This window comes from Aplidium turbinatum, chromosome 13 (genome assembly GCF_918807975.1).
Source record: "Aplidium turbinatum chromosome 13, kaAplTurb1.1, whole genome shotgun sequence".
In the NCBI taxonomy this organism is placed as follows: domain Eukaryota; kingdom Metazoa; phylum Chordata; class Ascidiacea; order Aplousobranchia; family Polyclinidae; genus Aplidium; species Aplidium turbinatum.
The window spans coordinates 15,732,116-15,745,050 of NC_137484.1; the positions used below are offsets into that span (position 1 = coordinate 15,732,116).

Below are 12,935 nucleotides of genomic sequence, written 5' to 3' on the forward strand. Positions count from 1 at the left end.
TTTCATCGTTAGCCCACGAAAGAGCTCAAAGCGTTTTGTTCGAGTTGCCGAAATGAGTCGAGCTCTGAAAACAACGTTGGTCAGAATACTTTGAATTCAATACTTTGTTTGTGAAAAAACATTTCCGCTCTTGAGTAAACTTTTTCTACCACTTAAAACGGAAGGAACAGTTAGCGGTGCAGGGCATAGCAAAATAAGATCGGACACGTACAGCACGCAGCAATAATAATATGCAGTATGCTAACGGTAGAAAAAGTGTTGAGACATAAAGTAGGCCTACATGTAGGGAGTGTATGACAAATATATAAGGTTTCTTGCAAGGAAAACAAATGTTTTATTGTTACGAATGTATCAAAACTATTGAACTACGTTACCTAAACATTTTTATTGTAAAATTCCACTTAAATTAAACTGTTTTCTTCTACTATTTACGTTTTATATCACTAGTAATCTATTTCAAAGTATATTTTGAAAACAGGATTTTGTGTAAGTACATTTATTACTGAGTAATGTAAACAAAATCTTACACATTCAATAATGAGTCTTTCTTCGAACAAAACGGTTCGAATTATTATCTCAGTAGAGATGAATGTGATGAATATTACTGACATTGAAACATCATCTGCTACCAACAACAGTGTTGAATTTTATGATTTAAAAGATCCAGGTAACTTAGAATGTGGGATATCTTTATTGTTGCGGTGTTGCCAGATGATAACAATTAAGAACTTTACAACAAAGCCTGGATAATAAAATTTAACTTTTACCTAAAATATTTTTCAATAAAAGGGTTAGGGTTAGGGAAATCGGGAAATCACATTCGAATTCAAAAAGTGACGTCAAAATGTAGTGATCCAAAACAAACAATTTAGTAGTTTTTAAAATAAATAAATGTTCGATTGATTTCTTATGAATTTAATACTGTGAATAGCGTCATGTTCTCTTCTCCACAGTTGTAATAATTACTTTTGAAATCATTATAACGACCTGGTAAAGGGCGAATGTGACGTGCGAGGCAGAACAATACCTAAGACAAAACCGCACATAAAAGCTGCATACCACGAATCAACAAAACGGAAACAGACAGCATACCTTTAAAAGATGTGACCTGCATATATTTGTGGTGATAGTGATGTAATTCATTATTTCCCTCATAATTCATCCTACACAAACGGATGCAACAAACTGCTTTTGAAATGAACAGGAACGACCTGAAGTCTACGTAAGAGACCGCAAATGTCAACAAAGATGACAAGACGGCTTTCAAAGCTGGCTGACATCAATGCATGTTTATATAAACAAAGCTAACCAGCGTGGTTTTCGCTTGCAGGTGATGCAAGATACTTTGGCGTTTTTGTCGGATTCTTGGTGTTCATTTTGGGAACAATAGGAAACGGTTTGACAGTGTGGGCCTACGCGCGCAACAGGAACCTACAAACGTCGTTCAACGTTCTCATAGCCAACTTGTGTCTGGTTGAACTTGTGTTCTCGGTGGCTGTCATCCCGTCGGTTCTGCCTGGATACGTTCTTGGGGTAAGTTGAAGCGGAACAAAGCGTTCCGTGATCATATTCAGAAAAGTCAACAGAGTGCGTGATATACGTTAAGCAACATCCATTGCAGCCGGAACTTCCATGTTTCAACTTAGAACTAGCTTGCACTGTGTGAGCTGGAATGGATTCAATGCTCGATTCCGCTTGAACGGTGAAGAAATATCAAAGCATGGTGAAACAATTACTCATAACACGCATTTTTTGCTGTGACTTTAACGATACAAATCAAGACTTTCGCAACTTATCGATCATGAAATCAAAACTATAACCTGGATATAGAAAATTTTTACAAAGACTTCATCCGTCTAATGATTTGGTAAATCTTGTACAGTTTAAATGTCATTCTAGAAAAGTTGATACAATATTGAAACCTTGTTTTAATTTTCAGTACAACATTTATTCAAGCGGTGCTTGCTACGCTATTGGATACTTCTACTACACGTCACTGGCCTCTTCTCTGTACAATCTCGTTGCAATTGCTGTGAACCGATATGTTGGAATAGTTCAGTCAGAAAAGTATGTTTGACATACCGGCGTATACAGTTTAATAGTTATTTACTCAAGATATTTGAAAACATAGTGTAGTTTGAAATGTCTTCGCATAGGATACACTTTTAGAAAGAGACATGGCATTTAATGAAAATCGTCAGAAACACTAATTTTACAAGAATATGCAACCAGTTAAAAATTTTGTCCAGATATCAAAGACTTTTCACAGGACCACGACTGACAATCTGCATTGCATCAGTTTGGATTGTACCACCTATCCTTTACCTACCAGTCGTTATTGGTAAGTGTTGCGCAAAACACGGCTAAGCAACGTCGTTGAGCTAAAGGTTATTTATATGCGAGCAGAAGGTCATTTTTATTTGATGAGAATGAAAAGAAAGATGACCATTTGCATTTTACACATTCGAACAAAGTCGATGCCATGGGTTTTTTGTGGCAATTTGTAACTTGATATTGACAAGTGCGTTTGTTAGCCTACCTTTTTTCATTCTGCAAACTCTTCATACTCGTTTATCTTGGAAAGCAACAACTGAACACGAACACTATGTTTAAAGTTGTGCATTGCTACAATCTTCAGTTGTTGCTTTCCAAGGTAAACGAGTATGAAGAGTTTGCAGAATGAAAAAAGGTAGGCTAACAAACGCACCTGTCAATATCAACATAAACACTTCTCAACGTAAACACTATGTTTAAAGTTGTGCATTGCTACAATCTTTAAAATGTGTGCTAAGCGCACCAAGACAGTACGCCACCTACATATTAACATCCGTTACAAAACACGTAGGTGATGCTGTTCACTGGATGGACAACACATTACGATGTTCCATTGGAAAAGGAGAAAATATATCACCAGCTATCACGTGAGATAACGTTATTTAAAATAGAGTACATGACATATAGCCAGTAGCTTTGACGGGGGGGGGGTCCAGGAGGTACTTTTGGATCCGGGATGAGGGTCGGGAACTTAAAGAAATTATCGCGTATTCTTTGGATGGGCGGTATGTTTTTTCTCAGAAGTGTTTTGATTTGGGACCGAAGCATCTCATCGGTACCGGGGCTAAATTATTCTCTTAATGATTCTGAACATAGCAAGTTGGCATTAAATATTCGTCCAATATAGATAAAGTTGTACAAAAAGTGTGTGTCAAATCATCCGACTGTTAGGCCTATCCGATCTTAAGTGATGAAACTTATTTTTAACTTGTTTTTGCGTCCGTTCGGTAAAAAAATCGTAAAAAAACTTTTCAGCCTAGGCTAATAAGTATTTATGATCTATGCAGACAGTTGTCGTGTCTGCTCTGCGACAATAGCCCTTTTAACAGACTGTCTGCATGAAACGTTCTTCGGCAGACTTGTTGTTGATATCATTTATTTTACTGTAGAGACAAAGTGGCTATCACACGCCTATAAGAGAAAACCGAATTTAGGCAGCGTGAACATAGGGCCGCACGTATGACGCCATGACCCACAATACAATATTTTCAAGCGTTTTTTTCATTATTGGAAAAGCGCCACTTAATTACAGACATAAATTATTGCCATCTGTTAAGTTCGCATGATGTAAATCTGCAATTCGTGATTAAATTTAATTTAACGCAGAAGGGTTGTGTGATGGTGATTTCAAAGTTTCGTAAATACAATTCAAAACGTGACTGCATTTCAATTACATAATAAATTTGTCTATTTTTTTTCTGTAGGTGGTACAACCTTGGTTTGAATATCATGTTTCAAGCAATTCCGCTAATCATTTTGATCATACTTTACACCGCAATCTTTCGAAAGGTGAAGCAAGTCCAAAGGAAAATGAAAGGGCATCAGAGATCGACAAAACGAGTTAAAAAGATCACTTGTGACAACAGTAAGTTTCAACACTTGTTAATTTTCAGCTAATAATAATAAAAATAATGTTTGTTTTTATATAGCGCTGTATCCATCGCAGAGTGAGTTGTTCCTCAGCGCTTTACAAAGCAGACAGTGTCAAAGCAGCCGTATAGAGGCGCAACTGATTATATTATTACACGAATCTAATGCCAAGCAGGAATTAGATTCAGTACCATTTTTAAAAAGTCTTTGGTATGACCCGAAAAGGTATCGAACCCATGCCTACCGATTTAGAGGCTAACACAAAACGTTAAAAGCACGATTGATCAACGAAATGCCAACAATAAGGTGAATCCGGTTTTAAAAATATCAAAGATAAAACAAACTGAAATAACCTGATAAAAGAAAAGTCATTTGCAAAAGTTTGAAATTTTAAAAAATCAGAACAAAAACGTATGAGCTACAAAATTTACTTTTTAACGCTCGTCAATAAATATATCTAACATGAATATGTACATTGCACCTACAGCAAGCAGCACTGTCAGGAATAGATCCACCAGTGACGATACAGAAGATGAAATCAAACCGTCAAGTTTGATCGAAGGCATTAAGTTTAAACCAGTGATCGTCAGTACAGATCATGAAAGTATGTAAAAAATATACTATAATGTACATTCGGTATTTTATATAAGTTTTATGTGTTCAGTTCACCCTACAAGACTTGACACTGTCAGCAATGAACAACGTAGGAGTCCTTAATTTAATCTATACGTTATGCTTCATGATTGATGTTTTCATAGCTTTTGCCTCTTGCAGCCGTCACTCAGCCATTATATCTGTCGCTTTATTTAGCAATATGAAATTTTTAATGACTATTCTATTATTGTTATAAGTGGAAATCCAATGGTTACAACGATTTGGATTTTGTGTAAATATCATAACCTTTTCAAATATGCTTCATTTAGATACACCGATGCCTGAGACACCACAAAAAACGTCAGACAGCTCTGGTCAAGTTAATGTTACGCATTGCCAAAGCGATCCAATCATTGCCCTCCATGGTACTCCAGCAAATGCGATACAATCCGAAGATGAAGAGAAAGAGGAGCAATCTCCGATGAACGCACAAAAAAGAAACAGCATCTGGAAAGTTTTGATCCGGAATAACTTGAAAGTAAACTCAACCGATCGTCTTCCTTTCAACTCGCCAATGAGTCTGAGCACAGATCATCATTCCTCTGATGACGAGACTTCAAAATATTCCACTTTGTCGCCAGCACAAGATCAAAAGGAAGTAATGATGAGAGAAAATTGTGTTGAACTGAGAAGTATGAAACGAAAAAAGTCACTAAGTGTTCCTTCACTTCCACATTTTGATCTCACCGACTTGGATGCTGCAAAGGTGGATAATGCACCGTCGACGCAGCATCAATTTGAGCAATATCAAAATATCCAGTCTGGTCTGGAAAGTTCTGATTATGAACACTCTGAAGGGGAACAACGGCTAAATCGAGTAAAGTCTGCATACGTTAAAAGACCGACAAGACAGAGAACCTTTTCTGATGTTGGTTCAAAGCACTCCAAAGCAGCCTTGGCTGCAAGATCAAAAACTTGGACGACTACCTCTGTGATGTACAGAGGAGAAAGTGATAATGACGGCCAACAAGGCCATAGGCCTCATCTTGGAACAATTGCAAGAAAAATTCAAGAAAAGCGCAGACGGACAGAAAAGCGCAACAAAAACACTCATCATAGGTGAGTTACAATAGGTTGGACGTAAGGAAAGAAACCTTTTGTTTTACTTTAAAACAAAACAAAATTAGAAAGGCGCAATATAGGCTGAATTATGCTATATCTCATACAAATTTTGGCTGTGAGCACAAGGTAGTGTGGTAAAATCACATTTTTGCACTTTTAGTTTAATAACATCAATATTCTCAACTAGTCACATCCAAAGAGTAGTTTATCAAGAATCCTATTATAAAAACACTCAAACGTATTTTCTGGTAAAATTTTTATTTATGCAGTTATACAATACAATGCAAAAACTCAGTTAATGTAACTTAACCCTCAAGAATAAAGACTTCATACTTATTGATTCTCAATCCGTTCTTTAACTAAATTCTCTTCTGTGAAAGATGATATACGGTAGTTGCCTTTTTTTGCATCATAACTTTTCAGTATAAAACAAAACCCACTAAATGTATTCTTTGTTATTTATTAGGAAAAAAATGATGAGAAAGAAACAAGCAAGAGAAAGACAATTGGTCTACAGCAGCTTCACAATTTGTATGGCATTTGCAGCATGTATTACTCCAACTTCGTTGTTGTACTTAGTTCAGGTAAGATTCACACCTGCACACAAATGGGTATAATTGATGTCAGACAAGTAATTACTTTAACCAACTGGAAATCCTTGACAAGTGGTTAAAGTCACACCAGAACACAAATGAAAAAAAAACATTGCTGGGATTTTTGGTGCATTGCATCAACTTTTGACCGCTTCGAGCAAACAGTTGACATGGGTTAGCTTCTCCTTACCAGAGTTGTAATAGTTGTAACACATGGTGTTTTTTCCTGTTAACAAAAACGTAGTTGATATTACAGTAACATTAAAATAGAGTTGTAGGCCTACATGCAACAGCATAAGATAAATAAGCTAACATGTATAACAAAATTATGTTTTAAGATTGTGTGGAATATATGTTATCATTTACGAAGCAAATCTAATTACTTGTCTAGTAAGCAAAAGATGTGACGACTATGATATCAATTAAAGTTTTGACACATGTCAGGCATATTTTTCTTTCACTAATACATGGGTTAGAAATTACAATCATCGTTATTTTCTGACAAATATATCAACAAGAACATGTTCTGTTGGTCTGCACTGCTTCGAATTTATGTTTTTTGTTGAAAGTTTTTATGTAATTTAACGTGGAAAGTAACCGCCCACACATCATTGGCCAATCTTTAAAACATTGTGTGTTTTTTATATCTTTCTCTTAAATAAAACATTTTGTTTTTAGATTCTCTTCAAAATTGAAGTTGCAGCCAGCATTCTTCTGATTGTGAGTTGCATAGCATGGATACACGCGGTGGTCAACCCACTCATCTATGGCTACCTCAACTCACAATATCGTCGTGAATACAGCAGAATATTTAGATTCATAAAGAAGAGACTATTTAATTCAAACGCGTATGAACCAAAACCACGCTCCACAAAGCAATAAAGCTGAACCAAACCCACCAATGAAAATTACAATCATCGTTATTTTCTGACAAATATATCAACAAGAACATGTTCTGTTGGTCTGCACTGCTTCGAATTTATGTTTTTTGTTGGAAGTTTTTATGTAATTTAACGTGGAAAGTAACCGCCCACACATCATTGGCCAATCTTTAAAACATTGTGTGTTTTTTATATTTTTTCTTGCCTTCAATCGCACTGCAGTAGGTGTGAAATTTTATTTTGTATGTTATTCGCTCTGAGAATGCGCATTGTCATGGTGCGCGAAACGTCAGTGAAGCAATAAACCACCCTGTTTGTTGTTGTTTTTACTTTCAATCTAATGAAATGAACGTTGCAACTAGTCCTACAAACGATAATTGTCCTGATGAACACCCAAACTTTTCAGTTTTCAAGAACATGAAAGCTGAATTTGAACAATAAATCTTCTTGCTTTTTCATTGCTATACAATGAGTAGGCTAATTAGTTACTTGGGCTCACAATGTGGAAGTTGTTAACTCAATTCACTGCAGATGAATTATAGATGAATCAAGGTTAAAGTAATATTGTTGTTGAATACTGCATAGTACAATTCTAATGTAAAATACGTAGTAAAAAAATTGTTTTTGCTTGCCAATCAAAACCTGGCCTCTCAATTCACATGGACAAAAATGGCTTTAACAATGCAATCCAAAGTTTATTATTATAACAATTATGAACTATTATGACAATGGATTAAAATTGTTTACTGCAATAAATTTATTGGTTGTATACTGCAATTTGTATGATGTGCATGCACATGGCATTTCTAGTTTCATCCATCAAAAGCATATATGATATGCAACACTAACTTTAAATACTTTACAAGGAACTTTTCACGTCTTGCAAAATCTGTTTTATTTTTTTGGAAACAATTTCAATCAGAAAGAAGCAGCATATATCTTTTAGATGGAGTGGTATTTGAAATGAGAAAAACTTTGATGATATAAAAAAAAGTGACTAAACAAAAGGTAAGGTGCGTAAAAATAAACAGCGCTGAAAATGCACATTCCAACGTTCACAAATGCCAACAAGATGTCTAACAGCCTACAATATAAGTGAAAACTGTTGTTGAATTTCCAAGAGTATTTACAGTACAAAGCTTGAATTAATTTAATGACAACTGTGATGTTCAAAAATTTGTCAAGATTAGTCACTTTGAACTAAGGGGACCAAAATATTTCTGACGTTTTACGAAAGTTTACAAACGTTTCACAACATTCAAAATAGGAAATTTTTTTTTGGAATGTTACAACTTGAATTTTGAAATGAGATATCACATAGCAAACCCTGATCAAGTTGAAGATTGTTTGTCATATCAGATGTCACTGTATGCAACACAGTGTTGTGTGATACCATTTTAATAGATTTAATAAAATACCACCTCAAGAAAGTAACAACAAAAAAGAAATTTGAACATAGCCTAATTGACCAGTAAACGTTTTTAATAAAAATATTGATGTATATTTTATCATAGGCTACATTTACACCCAAATGTATTCAACTTTAAATAGCTGAAATCCTCGCTATCCAACGAACATGAATCCAAACTGATTTCTTTGAAAGTATTTTCTTCAAACAATCCAGAAAAACTTCGATGCATGTCCGGCTGTGACCTGATAATAAAGCATCATGGCAGACTATATACCGTACACAAGCCATGCCAATGTGCATGTTTCAAACTTGACTGGATAGGCTACTGATCTTGAAATTGAGTAAATAGCTGTCAAAATCGCAAGTATAAGTTGATAGTGTAGCGGTCAATTATAGCGTCAGATCAGTTTCCCTTTTAACTTAATGTTATGTCCTAAAGATTCTGTAATTTTTCATGCAATCTGCTCCCGAAGTAAAAAATACAGTCTCTGTGTATACAGTACTTTGGGATACTTTCTTGCTACTGTTACTAATTACTATGTATGTATGATATTGAATTACATTTTTAATTTTAACCTTGTGCAGGAAAGCCAATTAGCATTAACCAGTAATACAATATTCTTTTTCATTAAAATCAGAAGCTTCTCCAGTGCAAGAAGCTTTGTCTTTCAGAACCCTCAAAAGAATGATGAACCACTCTGAATAAAAAAAAGCAGGTATTAGCTTATAAGACATTGTTTCATTATCTTAATCCAAAGTATGAAATCAGATGGATAATATGTAGCCTATTGGGACGAAAGAATATCTTACAAAAATTTTCCACTTTTTCATAGCACATGTCAGCTGCGTAGTCGTCTAGTCGAGCGGTGAGAGTCCAACATAATGCTTGAAAGGATGCTGGTTTGGCACCGCATAAAACAATGACGCTGTATTTTTATGCGAACACATAAAGACATACCTGAAGGTAGGCACAAAGATTGGTTTCTTTGCCTTCCGATCTACTTAATCTAAATTTTTAACCACCCAGGTGTAAGATTAGATTTGACAACAAATTATAGTAGGCTACACAAAAACTGTTAAATTAATCATTAAACATTTGCATATACAGTAGAATTCGCCTATAACGGCTTCGTTTATAACGTCAATTCGCCTATTACGTCACATTTCGCTCGGTCCCGGCAGAATTCCTATCTTTTACGTACATTGTAGTTCGGCTACAACAGCATCGCCTATAATGTCAATTCGCATGTAACAGCACCCTTTATTGGTTCCCAGACGTCTTTTGTTCGTTTATAACGTCACTTTAAGCCATCACCTTCACCACGAACGGTCAGTCTTTTAATCCAGTTAGTGCTGCTGCTTGCAAAATGTTTTCCCTTTATTTTGCTACGTCGATCGCAGCAGGGACTTTAATTAACTGAATTAACTTTTTTCCCGCGTGAAAAACTATCACGTGTAAAAAGCAGCTCTACAGCTGACCTTTAAACAACTCAAAGCAACAGTTGTAGGCTACGTGCAGTACTGTAGCCCAGGGGTCCGCAAATGCTGGGTCGCGACCCAAATTTGGGTCGCGAGACCATTCACAGTGGGTCGCAAAACGGTTTAAAATTACCATAAATATAACTTGTATGGCAAAAATAAATACAATCATAAAGTCTTTGATGTGCTGAGTTTCGTACAATTTGGTAGGCTACAAGAAAATTTATACTTTCGATTGTAGTACAGTAGTTAAGCCCGCACGGTTATATATATAGCCTGGAAGACAGCTTGAGCCAGAGCATGAAAACTCTCTCAGCTTAGGCCATCTCCAGAACTGGCGACTGAAACTTAGCGAAAACAAAACTTTGGCGGCAGCTTTCCACCTATAGCCTACAGTCGGGAAGTTGATCGTGAGCAACATGTTCAGAACAATGGAAAACCTCTGACCTTCTGCCCCGAACCAGAATATCTTGGGGTGACACTAGACAGATCGTACACATACCGCCACCATTTGGTGTCACTGCGCAAGAAAAAGACATCCCACGCTGCACTACTCAAGCGCCTGGCAGGCCACAGCTGGAGGGCGAGGGCTGACACTTTGCGTATAGCAGCCTTAGCCCTTGTCTACTCTTCAGCAGAGTACTGTGCACCTGTTTGGTGCTGCAGTGCACACTGCCATAACATCGGCACTGCGATAAACAGCGCCCTGCGCACAGTTACCGGATGCCTGCGTCCCACACTATTGGATAATTTTGCCATTCTCGCTGGCATCCAACTTTCTCAGCTTCGTCACGAAGAAGCCACTCTGTTTCTTAGCCGACGGGCACTAAAGCCTAACCATCTTCTCCACAACAAGATCTCTGCTTCCCCAAACCAGCACCCCAGTCGACTGAAGTCAAGACAACCATTCGTGCCAGCCGCTCAACTTCTGATCAACGCAGCAGATGAACTTCATCTCTGCGGCTACTTGGGCGGACTATAAATGGAATTCTGAAAAGAAGTCAAGTACCACCGGACTTCATTCGTTCATCCCCAACGCCGACACATGCCCCATCGGCCTGACACTACAAAGACAAGCATGGGTGCGCCTCAACCGTCTTCGTACGGGCGTCGGGCTTTTTCGGTCAACCATGCGCCATTGGGGAATTGGCCTCTTCCTCCTCCTGTGCATGTGGTGCCGAGGAACAGACTGCAGACCACATCATCAATAACTGTACCATCTTCAAGCCACCTAACGGAGTGGAAGGTCTGCGTGTCATGAATGATGAAACTAAATACTGGCTGCTCTCTAATAGCCTTCCAGTGTAGTTCGGGAACATCTTGAGTAAGGGCTGGTAAAAGGATAGAGTAGACCCTCGGCCCCAGAGGCTTGCACGACGACGAAGCGCACGGTTAATAGGTCCACCCGCTTATTAAGCCCAATTTGGTCCATTCCGAAATTACTGAAGGTATAGGAGTGGTAGAAAATTGTCTCCCGCAGCCAAAATCGTCCGGTCCCGATGTGGCCTTAATAAGTGGGGACGACCGTATTGGAATTGATATTAATTTGCAAAGTGTTTTGCGCAAAATTATATGCTTCCGAAACGTTTGGGTCGCGAAGACTTCGAACGATTGCTTTTTGGGTCGCACCAAAAAGTATTTGCGGACCCCTGCTGTAGCCTATAAACTAGCAGCCGCTATGTGGTGGAGAAATCTGTGTCAAAACCGAAACAGCTGAAGATCAATTCCTTTTTTGCTAATAAACAATGAACTTCTCTACTACCGTACTCAGGGCCGGATTTAGCTGATGGGGGGCCCGGGGCACTTTAAGATTGGGGGGCCCCCGTGCAAAAAAATTTTTCGCGCCTTCGGCGCGAAAAACTTTAGCATCAGTCCAGTATTGCACAGCATTTTGCAGAAACTTTAAAGGTCAAAAGGAAAAAAATAACACAAAATCACATTTTTTTCCACATAGGGGGGCCCTTCAAAAGTCGGGGGGCCCGGGGCAACTGCCCCCTCTGCCCCCCCCTAAATCCGGGCCTGACCGTACTGTATGTAACGAGCTGTATTGCGCAAATTTCCTGTAGCCTACCTTTCGCTGTAGGTTATTTTTTTTAAACAATTTTTTTGTTTACTGTATTTTCTGCGTGACTTTTGTTAGTTTGGTGGTACACAGTGAATATGACTGGATTATACACCTCTTTCTTTAATCAAAAGACAGTTTTGGAATAGTTTGTGGTAGTTCGTCTATAACGTCAATTCGGCTATAACGTCAGTTTTTGCAATCCCCTAGAGGTGCCGTTATAGGCGAATTCTACTGTAATTGTGTTTCTAAAACTAAAACAACTTTTTTTATTCAAAACACAGTGACTGTTGTTCATGAGATAAGAAAGTTGGCTACATTTCATCTACCAATACATTGTAGTTACAGGTTTTATTAAAATGAAGTTCAACGTGGATATTATTCCCGTATATAAAGCATTTAAAGTGGGTTACTATTTTCAGCTTAAATCTAGAACTTCCTCCTGCTTGCGTTTAAATGTCGTGTACAAGTTCACTTGCTCGCATGCTGCAAACTGTACATACATTGGTATGTCCACGCGGCATTTGGCCACGAGAGTGAGCACTTAGATTTAACTAACTTGAACAGAAAAACTGCCATTAAAGACCATATATTCGATTGAAGATTAGCCAATCATGTTCAAACAACAAACCATCCTTGGAATCTTTCTGAGTTGTGCGTAAATGTTTTACTTTGACAATTCACGTTTTCAATTTGACACTAAAATCTACGAGGCTTTGCTCATAAAATCCTGCAATCCTCGCCACAATACGCAGTTGTTTGCCGCAGGCGCCTCCTATCTGCTTAACGTCTTTTCTTAATTCCTCATATGATGCGTTTTTGCCTCGCGGAATTAACCGCCATGTGATGTGCCTTTCTCCCCTGCTTTG

The 12,935-nt window shown here is 37.7% G+C and overlaps 1 protein-coding gene across 1 annotated transcript; it reads left to right on the top strand.

Moving 5' to 3' along the window:
- The first annotated feature begins 567 nt into the window (after positions 1-567).
- Positions 568-7,885, top strand: LOC145782506 (uncharacterized). Its single transcript, XM_082594308.1, has 10 exons — positions 568-667; positions 1,331-1,533; positions 1,940-2,067; positions 2,250-2,341; positions 2,846-2,921; positions 3,759-3,919; positions 4,412-4,528; positions 4,848-5,637; positions 6,107-6,224; positions 6,912-7,885. Exons 1-10 carry the CDS (start codon positions 586-588, stop codon positions 7,113-7,115), a joined length of 1,971 nt encoding a protein of 656 aa, XP_082450434.1. The 5' UTR covers positions 568-585; the 3' UTR covers positions 7,116-7,885.
- Positions 7,886-12,935: the final 5,050 nt, after the last annotated feature.

Excerpts from the sequence above, each read along its gene's own strand:
- LOC145782506 (XM_082594308.1), top strand. The coding sequence starts at position 586 with ATGAATGTGATGAATATTACTGACATTGAAACATCATCTGCTACCAAC. Across the intron at positions 2,068-2,249 it reads GGAATAGTTCAGTCAGAAAA|ATATCAAAGACTTTTCACAG; the intron begins GTATGTTTGACA and ends AATTTTGTCCAG. Across the intron at positions 5,638-6,106 it reads AACAAAAACACTCATCATAG|GAAAAAAATGATGAGAAAGA; the intron begins GTGAGTTACAAT and ends GTTATTTATTAG.